Source organism: Strix aluco, chromosome 35, assembly GCF_031877795.1.
Source record: "Strix aluco isolate bStrAlu1 chromosome 35, bStrAlu1.hap1, whole genome shotgun sequence".
Taxonomy (NCBI): domain Eukaryota; kingdom Metazoa; phylum Chordata; class Aves; order Strigiformes; family Strigidae; genus Strix; species Strix aluco.
Genome location: NC_133965.1, coordinates 718916 through 735411, shown reverse-complemented (window position 1 = coordinate 735411; position 16496 = coordinate 718916). Strand labels below are relative to the sequence as shown.

General features: G+C 48.4%; 1 protein-coding gene across 1 annotated transcript; it reads left to right on the top strand.

Moving 5' to 3' along the window:
- The first annotated feature begins 4807 nt into the window (after nt 1–4807).
- LOC141917230 (centrosome-associated protein CEP250-like) lies at nt 4808–15692 on the top strand. Its single transcript, XM_074810331.1, has 12 exons — nt 4808–5032; nt 5472–5570; nt 6575–6724; nt 7029–7207; nt 7657–7839; nt 8773–8917; nt 9202–9348; nt 9522–9752; nt 11964–12157; nt 14365–14492; nt 14686–14855; nt 15672–15692. The coding sequence occupies exons 1-12, from the start codon at nt 4808–4810 to the stop codon at nt 15690–15692; spliced, it is 1872 nt and encodes a 623-aa protein (XP_074666432.1).
- Nucleotides 15693–16496: the final 804 nt, after the last annotated feature.

Genomic DNA, 16496 nt, shown 5'->3' with positions numbered 1-16496 from the left:
TTCAAGGCCAGGTCAGATGGGGCTTTGGGCAACCTGGTCTGGTGAAAGATGTCTGTGCCCATGGCAGGGCGTTGGACTGGGTGATCTTTAAGGTCCCTTCCAACCCAAACCATTCTATGGTTATAAATAATAATAAATAAGCAATAAATTGTCCTCTTTTCCACTGTAGTCTGCAAACTGACAGCCAAGATAGCATATTTCAGTTATTTTTTTTTTTTCTTTTTCTGCCCCCATATTTCCATGATTCGGAAATAGGATTTCCATAGAACATTCCTTTTCCTAATTTATCACTGTTATTTTTTGCAGTCATTTTTCCTGTCATTTCATTTCTCTTCTCATAGTACTTTTTCTGTGTGGATGTACTAAATCACAGAATCACAGAATCAACTAGGTTGCAAAGGACCTTGAAGATCACCTAGTCCAACCATTAACCTAGCACTGCCAGTTCCCAACTACACCATATCTCTCAGCGCTATGTCGACCCTACTCTTAAACACCTCTAGGGATGGGGACTCCACCACCTCCCTGGGCAATCCATTCCACTGCCTAATAACCCGTTCTCTAAAGAAATACTTCCTGACATCTAGTCTAAACCTTCCCTGGCGCAACTTGAGGCCATTCCCTCTTGTCCTATCACTTGTTACTTGGTTAAAGAGACTCATCCCCCCTCTCTGCACCCTCCTGTCAGGGAGTTGTAGAGGGCGATGAGGTCTCCCCTCAGCCTCCTCTTCTCCAGACTAAACCCCCCCAGTTCCCTCAGCCGCTCCCCATCAGACCTGTGCTCCAGACCCTGCACCAGCTCCGTTGCCCTTCTCTGGACACGCTCGAGTCATTCAATGGCCTTTTTGGAGTGAGGGGCCCAAAACTGAACACAGTAATCGAGGTGCGGCCTCACCAGTGCCGAGTACAGGGGTAAGATCACTTCCCTGTCCCTGCTGGCCACGCTAGTGCTGATATAAGCCAGGATACCATTGGCCTTCTTGGCCACCTGGGCACACTGCTGGCTCATGTTCAGCCTGCTGTCAGTCAACACCCCCAGGTCCCTCTCTGACTGGCAGCTCTCCAGCCACTCCTCCCCAAGCCTGTAGCGCTGCTGGGGGTTGTTGTGGCCCAAGTGCAGCACCTGGCATTTGGCCTTATTGAAGCTCATACAGTTGCCCTCAGCCCATCGCTCCAGCCTGTCCAGATCTCTCTGCAGAGCCTCCCTACCCTCGAGCAGATCAACACTCCCACCCAGCTTGGTGTCGTCTGCAAACTTACTGAGGGTGCATTTGATCCCCTCGTCTAGATCATCAATAAAGATGTTGAACAGGAGTGGCCCCAAAACCGAGCCCTGGGGGACACCACTCATGACCAGCCTCCAAACGGATTTAACTCCGTTCACCACCACTCTTTGGGCCCGGCCATCCAGCCATTTTTTTACCCAGCAAAGCGTGCGATCATCTAAGCCTCGAGCAGCCAGTTTCGCCAGAAGAATGCTGTGGGAAACGGTGTCAAAGGCCTTAATGAAGTCAAGGTAAACTACATCCACAGCCTTTCCCTCATCCAATAAGCAGGTCACCCTGTCGTAGAAGGAGATCAGGTTTGTCAGGCAGGACCTGCCTTTCATAAACCCATGCTGACTGGGCCTGGTCATCTGGTTGTCCCTCATGTGTTGTAAGATGGTACTCTGGATGAGCTGCTCCATCAGCTTCCCGGGCACCGACGTCAAGCTGACAGGCCTGTAATTTCCCGGATCATCCTTCCGACCCTTCTTATAGGTGGGCGTCACATTGGCCAGTTTCCAATCTGTCGGGACCTCTCCGGTTAGCCAGGACTGCTGGTAAATGATGGAAAGTGGCTTGGCAAGCACCCCAGCCAGCTCCTTCAGCACCCTCAGGTGTATTCCATCTGGTCCCATAGACTTGTGTGTGTCTATGTGGTGTAGCAGGTCACTGACTGTCTCCTGGATTGTGGGGGGGTCATTCTCCCAGTCTCTGTCATCTGGCTGAGGAGGCTGGATTTCCTCAATACAACTAGTCTTGTTATTAAAGACTGAGGCAAAGAAGGCACTAAGTACCTCAGCCTTCCCCTCATCACTTGTTACCAAGTTTCCTTCAGCATCTAGCAGGGGATGGATACTCTCCCTGGTCTTTCTTTTGCTATTGACATACTTATAGAAACATTTCTTGTTATCTTTGATTGCTGAAGCCAGGGTAATTTCCAGCTGGGCTTTGGACCTCCTGATTTCTGCCCTGCATAGCCTCACAGCCTCTTTGTAATCACTGTTTGGCTAGCCACTGCTAGCCCCTTCCTCCAAAGGCTGTAAACTCTCCTTTTCTCCTTGAGTTGCAGCCAAAGCTCCCTGTTCAGCCAGGGTGGTCTTCTCTGCCGCCTGCTCCTCTTAGAGCACCTGGGGACTGCCTGTTCCTGAGCCATTAACACTTCCTTCTTAAAGAGCGCCCAGCCTTCCTGGACCCCTATACCCTTCAGGACCATCTCCCAAGGGATCCTGTCAAGCAGGTGCCTAAACAAGACAAAGTCAGCTCTTTGGAAGTCCAGGATGTCAGTCCTGCTTAGCCCTTTCCTGGCCTCTCTAAGAATAGAGAACTCTATTATTTCATGATCGCTGTGCCCTAGTTGTCCTCCAACCGCCACATCATCCACCAGTCCTTCTCTGTTCACAAGGAGGAGATCTAGCAGGGCACCTTCTCTGGTTGGTTCTCTTACCAGCTGTGTTAGGAAGTTGTCCCCTACACATTCCAGGAATCTCCGGGACTGGTCCTGCTCTGCTGTGTTGTATTTCCAGCAGATGTCTGGGAAGTTAAAGTCTCCCACAAGAACAAGGGCAAGCGACCGTGAGATTTCACCCAAGTGCCTACAGAATATTTCATCCACCTCTCTGTCCTGGGTGGGTGGCCTATAGTAGACTCCTACTACAACATCTGCCCTGTTGGCCTTCCCCCTGATTCTAACACAAAGACATTCCACCCTGTCTTCACTGCACTTGTATTCAAGGCAATCATAACAGTCCCTGACATACAGTGCCACCCCACAGCCTCTCCTACCTTGTCTATCCCTTCTAAAGAGCTTGTAGCCATCAACTGGCACACTCCAGTCATGGGAGGCATCCCACCATGTTTCTGTGATAGCCACAACATCATAATTTTCCTGTTTCATCATGGCTTCAAGCTCCTCCTGTTTGTTACCCATGCTGTGTGCATTGGTATACATGCACTTCAGATGGGCTGGTGTTTTGCCCCCTTCCCCCTTCAAATTTAGTTTAAAGCTCTGTCAATGAGCCCAGCTAACTCCTGCCCCAAGATCCTCTTCCCCTTCTGGGACAAGTGTATCCCATCTAAGGCCCAGAGGTCTGGTGCCCTGTATACCAACCCATGATCGAAAAAACCAAAGCCCTGACGGTGACACCAGTCTTGAAGCCACGAATTCATCTGTTGTGTTCTTTGGTGTTCATCCTCATCCATCCCCCCAGCTGAAGGGATGGAGGAGAACACAACCTGTGCCCCCGACCCCTTGATCAGTTTCCCCAAGGTCCTGAAATCTCTCTTCATTAATTTAATACTTCTCCTGCTAATGTCATCGCTACCTACCTGAAAAACCAGAAGAGGGTAATAGTCCTTGGGTTTAACTAGAGAGGGGAGTCTTCTTGTGAGGTCCTTGATGCGGGCCCCAGGGAGGCAGTAGACTTCCCTATGATGTGGGTCTGGTCTGCATATCAGAAACTTCCATGTGATAAATATTCTCTGGTATTTCTTAGAGAATAGTAAAGTTTGAGGCTCACCAGGCTTGACAGCTGGGAAACTGGAACTGAGCAGCTGAAAGCTCTTCTGGGATTTGGGCACCTGTGTTTGCTGGCACACTTGGAGCTCATTTGTTCTGCATTTGCTAAAGATTAATGAGAAAGCTGCTTTCTATTATTCTAAGTGTGGGATGGACAAGCCTAAGAATAACCAAACAGCATGTAATACCCACACTCTACATCTACAAGCACTTGGCAAACCTTAGTCTGGAAATTATACTGTTAAACACGTTCAGAAATACCCATTTGCTTATGTGATTATAAATAAAACAGGATGTTACATGTCATAAGAAAAACCTGGCAAAGATGAAAGTTGTCATCAGAGGCAAGTATCTACAAATTTAGTTGTTTAAAATGAGACTTAAAGTTATGTGCTGGCTTTTAAATAAGCTTTTCATAAGGCAGTTTTTAATCTGAATCTAATGATGCAAACACAGTTTTAATTATGAGTTTGTGGATGGTGCTTCAGTGTGAGAGCACATTTCCTAGGCTGTGCATGTCACTGTGCAGTGCTGGAAATGGAGAAGATGACATCAGGCAGTAGCTGCCCACTGATTTCATTGTTGCAGGTTGAAGTGCACTGCTCTGTGCTTATTTTGGTGCAGTATTATTTACAGATATATTAAATTTTAAGGGGAATAAGATTGCTTTGTAAATAAATATGCAGTGGAAGAACATTCCCGGGAACTTACATGTGTGGAACAAATCCACAGTGTTTACCTTTAAGAATGCATCATCCATTTGTTGCTCTACTTTGCTATGATCTAAATGATCTAAGACAGATACGGTGTTTATTAAATTCAGAACTTCAAAGGACTTCTCTCTAAAGAGAGCTGTGTGTCTTGTACAGCCCTTGGTACCCCCAGGGCTGTGCAGAGGAGTTGGGAGGGATTTGCCCAGGGCCATCCTAAGCCCCTCTGTGCTGACAGTCCCTTACCAGACTGAGTGCAGAAGTCCTTTGGGGCAGGAAGGGCCATTTTGCAACATCAGGCATATTCACCTGTAGAGATGAACGCTGCCTTGGCTGTATTTTCTGGGCTGAACTTTCTCTGCTGTGCTTCTGGGAGCTGCTTAGCTCTTCAGCGGGTGGTGGCGTGCAATGCTTTTGGAACGGCACGTGAACCTTCTCTTCTCAGGGGGACGGAGCTCTCAGCCTTGCTCGTACAGTCTCAGAAGCAGAACGAGGAGAAGGAGAAGACCGTGAAAACACTTAATGACACTGTGGAGATTCTAGTATGTTTTACCTTTATTTGGGAGATGGCCCAATGGTTGTTCTCCAGCTTTAGCACAAAGGGGTGTGGTTTCCTCAAGAGGAAGAGCGGTGAGGACGCTGATGTATGGGAGCATCAGGCACGTGTGAGTCGGCCCAGGGGCAGGCAGTGGCGGGGGAGCTGCAGACAGTTCCGGCGGTTGCACCAGTGCTGTTCTGCCTGTGACTAAATCTCTAGGGATCAAAGTTCCTTGGAATCGACAGCTTCATAGCAGCCTGCGAAAACCAGCTGTTGGTCTTTCTCTTCTTAGTTTTGGCAAAGAAAGAATTCAATAGGTGTGGGAAGGAATATACTGGAATCACTGGGGCTGAGGCTTATCAGCACGACGATGCTGCTGAGGCTGGGAATGTGCAGAGGGGAGCAGCTCTTCCCCGCCCACCCTTTGCTTATTCTATTCTCAGGAAGCAAGTCTGCTAGAGAAAGAATATGAAGCTTCATTGACTAAAAGTGTCAAAGAAGAGAATCTTTCCCTCCAAAAGCTGATAAAAGATATAACAGAGGTGAGTACAGAGTTGGGACCACATCTCTGTAATTTGATTGAAAAGTACTTGAGGAAGGCAAATGACTGGCCCAGGGAATAGACAGATGTGTTTTATACTGTCTGTGTTAACTGCCACTGGCTGTTTAATTATTATACCACTTTTCTGACATAAAACCTGCTATAACTTCTGAGTTGGCTGTCCTGTGACACTTGAGCTAAGTCACTAGAAGTTTCCGTACTTTGCCTTTCCCGTAAGGTCTCTATTTGACTATGCTTTCTGAGTTGGCTGCTTGACATCTGTGTTCTAGTGTTGCCTGGAGGCTTCTCCTACCTCCTTGAGCAATGACTCTCTTGTTCTTTGGATTTTTATAAAAGGTCACTGACTGAATCAATGCACTTGCCAACTCTGCTCCTTCACTCTACATTCACTGACCATTATTATCTCCCCAGAATTGCAACTGATCTAACTGTTTAGGGCTAACTTTAGCTTAGTCCTAAACCTCACTGTAGGGAGGGAGATTTAATCATCAGATGTTTTACACAGCTTCTCACAAAGTCAGTTCTTTCCCCTTATGTAGTCATTTTTATCCTCTTGTGCTACTGCTCAGAATAATTATAAACATTAGCTTTTTCGTTGCTGTTTTCCAGTATTCATCAGCTTCCTTCTTCCCTGGGTAGCATTAATATTTCCTTTCATTGCTATTTCCAGTGTTGACCTGGTGTTCCTCGTCTCTGTGGCTCTAAGAAGCTGAAGGAGACTAAAATCATCTGTGACAGCTTCAAGAAACTGAGCGTTCAGGCAGCCTCCAGCCACTTCACACTTGTTTCTTCTTGTTTGTAGTAGCTGTATTCAGAAACCCCTGGAGCACTTGTGACCGCAGGGACAAAACTTCTTTTGTTGACTGAAGAAATGAGAGAATTGAGTTTTTAATGACTCTAGGGTGAAGTGGGGGGAAAAGGAGAAATAGACAAAGAAAATCAAGTAGAATGAGCAGAGAGTAACAGCTTGATGTGGGCTTTCAGGTGGTGTTAGATGAATGTGCCAGCGTGGTCACTGACAGCTCCCAGCAGGCAGAGTCTATCAACGTCCTCTCTTGTCTGAGCTCCGTTGATGCAGAGCGTGCCTTTGTGTTGGTTCAGGAAGCGCTGGCAAGGAGGAGAGGAGCAACACAGGTGAGAATTTCTCCTTGTCTTCACCACTGGCCGCAGGCTCAGCTGCTAATGCCTTGCTTATCTTGAATCCTTTCCATTCACTTAGCCAGTTTCTTTCTAGCCATCCCACTCTTGGTGCTTTATCGCCTCACCAGTCTCACCAGCTCTGTGCTCTGCTGCTTTTCTCTCTTTGATCTACACCCCCTCATCACAACTTTTGCCTTCAGGTGAGCTGTCTCGCTGCTTGCTTCTCTCACAGCTATCAGGATCCATCTTCCCTGCTCCTTATTGCTTGTTTGTGCTTTTCCCTGCCCATTCCTTGCAGGCCCTAAAAGAAGAGCTCTCTGCCAGGCAGGACTCTATCAGTTTGCTGCTGCACCAGCACAGGCAGCAGGAAGAGAAGTGCCGGAAGCTGCAGCAAAGCCTCGAGCAACTGGAGCAGGAATGCCAGACAGCCAGCAGCCACCAGCAGCACCTGCAGTCTCTGGTAGAAGCACTCAGAAGGTGAGTGTTCCCTCCTCCTCCTGCGGTCTGGAGGCAAACTGCTTCCAGTTCTGGCAGTTCAGAGGTGTTATGGGCAAAGAACTCGCCTGCCCTCGCCGTGTATGCCCCTGTTTGGTACTTCAGCATCCTCCTGTCACTGCTTTTCCTGCTCTACTGTGAATCCTAAGGCTGTCTCGGAGACTCAGAGCGGCGTTGGAATACAAGACGCCTCCCTCTTGACATGCTGTTTCTCTGAATTCTGTTCTTTGGGTCCCTTTCCTAGCCACCGCTTCTCAGTGAATGAAGGCAAAAGCCTGCCTGCCTTCCTCTGTCCCTCTCCAGTGACCTTGTGAGGGGAAGGGCAAGTTCTTCCTTACCGTGCTGCCCACAGCGCCAGCCTGGAGTGACTGAAATGGGATCTGTGACTCTTCAGGCCTGTTCATTCTTCTGACTGAGCCTTGTCTCTGCAGTGACTGTGCAAACCTCGAGAAAACCAGGGCAGAGCTACAGCAACAGCTTGAAGAGACGGAGCAAGAAGCCTCACGTCTGCGTCAGAGTAACACTGAGCTGCAGCTGAGGGAAGATGCAGCCCAGGGGGAGAGGGTGGAGCAGCAGCAGAGGATGGAGAGAGCATGTCATGACCAGGAGCTCCTGTGAGCATTAAAGCTTCCTCTGGGCAGGGGTGGACGCTGCCGGACGGTGGGAGGCCCCCCTAAAAGAGTGGATTTTGTCTGCTCAGCATGTGTAGCACAGACTGGTGAAGGGAGCACGTGGGCAGGGCTGGCTCCCTGCTGACACACAGCAGAGGTGCCTCCTTGTACTTTCTATATGGCCCTTGAAAAAAATCATTCCAAAGCTGACCAGAGTAGTTGATGACAGGCATAAGGTGAAACAAGAGAGGTTCAGGCTGGATTTAAGGAGAACAAAAAATGGAACCATGAGGGCAATCCTGCAGCAGAACAGGTTGCTCGAAAGGTTGTGCAGATTCCATCCCTGGGAATTTGGAAGCCCCAGGTGGATCGAGCCTTGAGCAACCTGGACTGATCCCATAACTAATCCCAGGTGCTTTGAGTGAAGATTGGGCTAGAGGCCTCCTGGGGTCCCTGCCAGCCTGAATCATCCTGTCATCTTATGATTATTGGATTGGAAATTCATACAGATCTCCCCAAATAGATTGCAGGCTCTTTCATCGTTTTGTTGCCGCAGGCAAGAATAATGGAGAGAATGTTAATCTGGACTTTAAAAGTCTGTCTTATGCAAAGAAGAACTTTGGAAAGTCTGGTATCTAATGTATCAAAAGGAGAGAGAGAGCTAACAGGCAGGAAGCTGTTGAGAGCACCTGAACTTTTTGGAAACCTGTGATTTCTGGAAGCTTGTTTTACTTTCTCAGTGATGAATGTTTCACCTGGGTCGATGACAAAGACTGATACAGCGCTAGGCAGGAAATTACAGCATTCTTTAGGGGTAAATAGAAAGCTGTTGCAAATCGTTCAAACTGCCATATCTCGGAAATAGTATGTAATCTTGGTTTTGGAAATGAGACTGTTTTTACATTAAAAACTTGTTTGTCTTTCCCCTTCTCATAGGCTGAAGGACTTAGCTGCACTTGAAGAAAAACATTCTTTATTAGAGAGTGAGCTGGTAGTTGCAAGAGAGACACTGGAGGAATCGCACCTTCAGAGGGATCTGCTGAAGCAAGAGAAACATGAGCTTACCATGGCCCTGGAGAAGGTATGGTCACCTTATTCCTAGGCAGCACCCGTGGGAGAGGGTGTTATGATAGCAAGACCAGCACAGGTGCCGTTTCTGTCAGCAGAAGACAGTGACAGTGTTGTTCTCCTCCTTGGAAAAGGGTGATCAGACCACACAGGCTCCTTGGTGCAGTCAGTCCCCACGTGGTTATTGGGAGCGCTGGGCTGGGGGTGTGTCAGAGACACCAAAGGGGATCTGGAGTCGCTGCTTAAAGTCAGGGATTTTCTTGTCTTTGCTTTCATGTTGTTCTCTTGTCTCTTCAGGGAGAGCAGTCAGTGGCAGAGTTGAGAGGGGCTCAGAATAAGCCGAGTGCTGAAGTAGCTGATCTACACGTTGCAGCAGCGCAGATGAGCAGTGTCAGTGAAGCTCTTGCACTGGATCAAGTGCGACTGAACAAACTTGTGTCGCAGGTGAGCAGTTGCCAAAGATCTTGCCAAGTGTTCGTCTGCAGCTGCTGCTGCTTTTCAGACTTCTTGCCTTCAGACTGCCTGAATATGGAAATGTTCCTTCTTCTGCCAAAGCCAAACCTTCTCCATGGTAAATCTCACTGTATTTCATTTCCTCTGTGCTTCTGTGACTGCAGCTGGAGCAAGAGAATGAAGTTCTGTCGGGTAAAGTGGCTGAGATGGAGAGAGTAAGGAGCTCTGACCAGGAGAAGCTGAGCTTGTGTGAAAGAACAAATGAAGAGCTCGGTGCAGAGAAAGCCCACCTGGAGCAGCTGCTGAAGAAAGTGGAGGAGCAATGGGAGGGGCTGCAGGAAGAGCTGAGGATACTGGCAGAGGAGAAGGCAGAAACCCAAGAGCAGCTCAGTCAGGTGAGACCAAACACCTGGCGCTTTCCGGGTGGGCTTTTGGCTGCTCGGCTCAGTGAAGCTCAGTCTGTTGGATTCTGCGGTGGTTTTGCCAAGGAGACACTTGGTAGTGCTGGAGGTCAGAAGCTTTGTTTACTGCCTTTTGGAAATGTCTTGATGGCTGGCAGAGCTGTTCTGCAATTCTCTCAGTTGTCCTCTGCTGCTACAGATGACTTCAATCCACCTGCCTGTGGTGGCCTCTCTTTTGGCTTTTGATAAGCTGCAGAGATGATTTGTCTTGCCCATGAATCTGAGTGAGGCTGCTACTCTCTCATGTGGCAAAAGAAGCAAACAGCATAGCCCTTCACCCTTTTTCTGAGTCAAAAAACCCCGGGGTTGCATGTTTCTATTTATGCTTTTTGTTGTGAATCTGCAACTTTCAAAACTCCAATTGTTCGAGCCTGGAGAGCAGGACAAAGCTGCAAGTCAATGTCTGCTGTCTTGTACTGCTAAGAACGGGCATGAGATCCTGAAATTGTTGAAATTGGATTTTAAGACATACATGCAACTTTGTGGCTGGAAATTTGCTTGGGGAAAAAGGACGTGGGGGTGCTGATCAGCAGCTGGCTGATTATGAGCTGGCAGTGTGCCCAGGTGGCCAAGAAGGCCAATGGCATCCTGGCTTGTGTCAGAACAAGTGTGGCCAGCAGGACTAGGGCAGGGATTGTCCCCCTGTGCTCAGCACTGGTGAGGCCGCACCTTGAATACTGTGTTCAGTTTTGGGCCCCTCACTACAAGAAAGAGTTTGAGATGCTGGAGCATGTCCAGAGAAGGGCAACAAAGCTGGTGAATGGTTTAGAGCACAAGTCTTATGAGGAGCAGCTGAGGGAACTGGGGGGGTTTAGTCTGGAGAAGAAGAGGCTGAGGGGAGACCTCATCGCCCTCTACAACTACCCGAGAGGTTATAGCGAGGTGGGTGTCAGTCTCTTTTCCCAAGTAATAAATGATAGGATGAGAGGAAAAGGACTCAGGTTGCACCAGGGAAGGTTTAGGTTGGATATTAGGAAAAATTTCTTCATGGAAAGGGTTGCCAGGCCTTGGAACAGGCTGCCCAGGGAAGCGGTTGAGTCACCATCCCTGGAGGTATTTAAAAGCCATGTGGATGTGGTGCTTAGGGACATGGTTAGTGGTGGGCTTGGCAGTGTTGGGTTAAGAGTTGGACTTAATGATCTTAGAGGTCTTTTCCAACCTAAATGGTTCTGATTCTGTGAGCTGTTAGAGCCTCTTCAGGCTTTGAGGAAGATGAGAAATAGGTGATCACACAAGACTCTTCACTCTGGACTAACTGATTTTGATACCCTGGAAAAAGAGCTTGGGAGAATCATGTCACTGAAGGAGACCAGGGAGTTTGTCATCATTTAAATGTCAGTTTCATAATGTACAATCTTGGATATTATGGGATAACTCTGAGAGAATTGTTTGTTTCTGAGGGTCTGTTCTCTGTTAGATAGTCAGTCTTGGAGTCCACGGTATGTTTGGCAAATACCCAGCAGAGGTGTTATATTGAAGAAAAAAGCTAAAAAATCATGGTTAATCTTCAAGTTTGAATACCAGCCAGGTATATTAGACAACTTCTTTGTGTAAAACAAGCAAACAGTGTTGTTGACATGAACTGCTGTATGAATAGAGTCTACAATCTCTTTGGCCGCATCAGCCAGACTTTCATAACTCACCCCAAGGGCTGTTTCCCTGCCCAGCATCACCTCATTGCAGCCAGTGCACTTGGATCTTTTTCTTTTTTTCCAGAAGGACAAACCACGTGTATTTTCACTTTCTTCAGCGAGCAAAGTTGCTTTTGCTCAAACTTTTCTGAAAATTCCCAGTACTGGGATAGATTCTGATAGAACTCCAGTTTGCAAGGTGGCAGTTCTGGAAGATGCCGTATTTTTGCGTGCAAACACGAAGTCTGGTGTATTTATGTTTGCTGTGAAGGGGGCTGTGAAGGGGCTGTGTGGTCCCAGGCAGCCCAGCGTGGCCTTACTCATCACTTTCAAGTTAACAGTCCCAGTGCCTTTTGGCAGCCCAGGGTATTAGCGTGGTATGGAGCAGATGCTCTTAAACTTCCAGCCCGCAGTACAGGAGCTCTTTCTCCTCCAGCTGATGCAGAAGTGGCACTGGCTGCTCTGCACAGAACTCCAGAGAAAGGGCTCTAACTGCCTTTTGTCCTGCTGTCAGGTTTACCACCAGCAAGAGTCAGCTCGCAGCGGTCTGGAGCAGCTGCACCAGGAGTCCTCTCGCCAGGGGCATGCACTGGCCACGGTGTCCAAAGAGAAGGAGTTCCTGCAGCATGAGAAGGCTGCCCTAGGGGTGCGCCTGGCAGCCCTGCAGCGGGACAGACAAGGCCTGTCAGAGCAGCTGGCAGAGGCCAGGTAAGGGCGGGGAGGAAACCCTAAGCAGGACATTATATAATGTCTGTAATTATAAAGGTGGTAATCATTCCACGAGGATTTATGGCATCCTGTGTGCTTTTCAAATGTTTTCACCTTCCACGGGCAGAAAACGAAACAATCTTGAGCAAAATGAAAAAAAGTATACTATGATTTTAATGTTGTTTTCCTGACAGCTAAAACTAGCAAACATCTCCTGGGCCTCGGGCTCAGGTTTATGCCCCCTTGCACATTCCTGTGTGAAGTCCAAAGCAAGGCAGCTTGGCTCTGAGTTGAGTAATAATTAAACCCTGCAGGCGTTTACTGAAACTGAAGTTTCTCTCTGGTTTTGGTTTCTTGTTCTATGCATTTGAACATAGATCTTTCCTTATCAAGAAGTTTGGCTGTTGATGGCTGTTCCATGCAGACGTTGTGAGTAGGACACTGCCATCTAGGGTGGAGCCAGAGGCTGGTGCTGCAGATCTCGAGGGCCTTCTGGTTGGAAGCTAACTCTTGTTACTGTGGTGCAGGACCCAGGGCTGGTTACTCCAGCAGCTGGGAAACCTCTTTTGAATCCTCACGTCTCTGAGGATTCTTGCCCATCACTGATGTCTGTGCCCTGTACTCCTTACCACCTGCTGTTTAGAGACAGATGTGGTGGAGAGGTTACACAGGGAAGGAGCAAGATTCTGTCCTCCTGCCTTTCTAAGGTCATATGTGACAAGTTCTGCTCAGAAAAAAAAAAAAAAATTGGGTTGTTTGTCCTCCTTGTAGGTGTTTTTTAGAAGACTCCTGAACTTGCAGAGCTGTACAAATGATGTTTTAGACATTGTTTTTCATGTTTCTTGACTTTTACACTGCATTACTCCAAAGTACATCATTAGGATGGCTGATAAACACCCATTTTGACTCAGTGTGTTTCCTGAGAGCTGCTGCTTCTTCTGAGCTCCAGCTTCTCTTATTTGATCCAGCTGAGTTACGTTTGGTCAATTATTGGGCTGTTACTAAACTATTTAATGTTCAGTTCCTTTTTAAAATTTTTTTTGAAAAGGGATACATTATTTTTTAAAAAAGATAAATTAGTTATGAAGAACCTTTGACAATAGATAAAAATTCAGCAGCTGTTCTTGCCAGATATTGTTCTCAAGAGCCTTTTGTTGTCACAAAAGAGACTGTCTTTTCTGTTCTGTTCTAGAGACTGATTCTATTTATCCTAAGATGGAGCATATTTACTTTGGACTGCCAGAGATTGGCATAATCCAAAATATGTACTTGTTCTCCTCTTGAAGATACACCCTCCAATGTCCATCCAAGTAGTGAAATTCTACTGCTGTGGTTTTTATGGCACCCCCGTCCTAGCGAGGCAGTGCTGTGTGTTGTGGGAACCTGGCACACAGGGCGCTGTGTTAGATCAGGGAGGTCACTTCAGCTCCTGGTTCCAGAACCCTGCGTGTCATACGCAGCAGTTGGTTGAAGTCTGTGGCTGTAAGAATTTGGCTCTGCAGTACTACAGCTTCCATTTTAAAGAGCAACAAGTCACTTGGGCTGCTGCCTACTTAGATAGCAACACTTAGAGAAAAGCAGCAAGTTTTTCTCTTGAACTTTCAACAGTTGAAACTGAAGGCTGCCCGTCTCTCCTTTCAGTGGTTCTTGTTCAGATAAAATCTAGTTCAGATTTCTTATGAATGCTGCTCCAAGCGGGAGATCTTACTATATCATTGGATGTATTTCTTGAGTCCCTTTTAAATACAAGGAGTCTGGAAAGTTACTTACCTATAGCTACACTGTGAACAGCATTCAAAAAGTCACGAGTCACCCAGGGAAATACTCTTGCTCTGTCCCCCTGCAGAGCAGCTTGGAAGCGCTGATGAGCTGAGGGCTGTGAGCAGAGCCCGGGCTTTTGCTTGTTGGCCCAGACTCTGGGCACAGCTACCCGTGTGTCAGCCAACAGCAATTCCAGATTTGGCCGTTGGGATCAAATTTGGCTGGGCTTTCTGTGTTATGCTGGGTCATAAGCAAAGCCTGGGCATCCCCCGGAGGGGCCGGCATTGCTATTTTAAATGGCAGAAATATGCTTTCTGTAGACAAGTTTCCTTGCAACCCATTTTCCATACTCAGGAGTAGGGATCTTGAATGACTTCTTACTGGAATAACTCTCAGTGGGTGTCAGGAGCAACAAGCTCATTTCTCTCTGTATTCACAACTCACAGGTCAGTGAAGGAGACACTGGAATCCAGCCTGTTTGAAGCTCAGCGGCACTTCTCTCAGCTGGAGATCACCAGGAGTCAGCTGGAAATCCACCTTCACACAGTCACGCAGGCCAAGGAGGTGATACAAGGTGAGAGCCTCCTGTTCCTGGTGATCCCCCTGCTAGGGAAGATGGTATAAAAATAGCTCTGTGTCCGCAGTGCTTCTGAGGAGTGAAGGAGATGGAGGCAGATCTCTCCTGCACTGAAGTGCAGATGGCTTAAGGTCAGTGAAGTCAGAACCATTGTGTAGACTCTGAATCTTGCCGTTTGTCCTGTTTGCAGGGGAAGTGAAGTGCCTTCAGTGTGAGCTGGAAGCAGAGCGATCTCTAATGAGGCAGGAACGGGAAAACATGGCACAGCAGCTCCTGCAGACGGAACAGCAGTGTAACAATCCCCTCAGACTGCAGCAAACTGATCATGAAGTGGGAATGAACCAGCTCCTTCAAGACCTGGTAGGAAACAATATGCTTCTGAATTCTTCAAGCAAGCTTTGTGGGCTGGCTTTAGAAGTGTAATAGCCTGAGTGTGTGAAATGGCAGCAACCATCTGTCATAGGTCACACCTTGCTGGGCCAGGCAGATAATCCTAACCCTTAACCCCTAACCCGTAACACTAACCCCTATCCCCTATACCCTGACCATAACGCCTAACCCCCAACTCCTAACCCCTACCCCCAACCCCTGACACCCTAACCCCTACCCCCAGCCACTAACCTCCTACCCCTGACCCCTAACCCAGACCCCTAACCCCTACCCCCAGCCCCTAACCACCTAACCCTAACCTGTAAACCCCTACCCCTAATCCTACCCCTAATCCCCACCCCTAACCCCCACCTACCATGCCGAACCCCTAACCCCCCTAAACCCTAACCTCTACCCTTAACCCCCACCCTCAGCCCCTTACCTCCTAACCCTAACCCATAACCCCTGTCTCTACCCCTAAGCCCCAACCCCCAAAACCCCTAACCCTAATCCCCAACCCCTAACCCCCAACTCCTAAACCCAACCCCTAACCCCTATCCCCCACCCACCACACCTAACCCACAACCCCCCTAAACCCTAACCCCTACCCTTAACCCCCACCCTCAGCCCCTTACCTTCTGACCCCAACCCATAACCCCTATCTCTAACCCCAAGCCCCAACCCCCAAAATCCCCAACCCCTAACACCCAACTCCTAAACCCAACCCCTAGCCCCCACCCACCATGCCTAACCCCTAACCCTCAAGCCCTAAACCCCTATCCCCCCATGCCCCCCCATGCCCCCAAGCCCCCCACCCCCAGCCCCTAACCTCCTAACCCTACCCCGTACCCCCAACGCCTATCCCCTGACCCCTAACCCCTAGCCCTAACCCTAAACCTCGTACCTGAAGGCGTGTGAAGACCCCCAGGACTCTGCCAGGACAGTAAAAGCAGCCACAGATTCAGTGTGGGCCTAAGGTGAGTTTAGCTGGAGGTTGGGTGCTCCCCACCCAAAGCCTGGCGGGAAAGGGGTAGGATCTTACTGGACTCCTGTCTGCCATGAAGTAGACTCTTCACATTGCTGCCAACTGCAGTCACGTGAACTTTCTCCCTTTCTTTCTGTCCTGTCACCGTCGTCAGAGGTGTTATCTCTGGGCTTGACGCATGTGGAACAGGCCCCTTGTTCCTGGTACTTCTGTTTGTGGCCTGTCTTGTGACTGGGGCATCAGGGTACCGGTCTCTTTCTCACCCTGCAGTCCATCTACATCTTTTCACTGATGAAACGGATGTGAGCTTTGAAAATAGACTCTAAGAATAGAGAGAAATCCTGAGGAGACAGGTGCTAGTAAACAGGCAGCCATGGAGAGAGGAAGGTAACATCTCCTTTTCATAATGGTTGGACTCAATGATCTTAAAGGTCTTCTCCAACCTAAATGATTCTATGATTCTTCCACCTGCTGACCCGCCTTTTAAGTTCCTTGACAGGACGTGATTTATGGAGAGCACAAAGCCGTTGTTGTGCACTGTTGAGGTGGGGGGTTGTGGGAGGGATGAAGCTTCACATTTGTTTTGAGGAATGTGGCTGGGACTTCACCTTGAAGTCTTTCCCTCCACTCTTCAGGCAAGCGAGCGG

Bases quoted from the DNA above. Each gene is read 5' to 3' on its own strand.
- LOC141917230 (XM_074810331.1), top strand. From the start codon at position 4,808: ATGAACGCTGCCTTGGCTGTATTTTCTGGGCTGAACTTTCTCTGCTGT. The intron at 6,725-7,028 runs GTGAGAATTTCT...CATTCCTTGCAG, and splicing joins GGAGGAGAGGAGCAACACAG to GCCCTAAAAGAAGAGCTCTC. The intron at 9,349-9,521 runs GTGAGCAGTTGC...CTGTGACTGCAG, and splicing joins TGAACAAACTTGTGTCGCAG to CTGGAGCAAGAGAATGAAGT.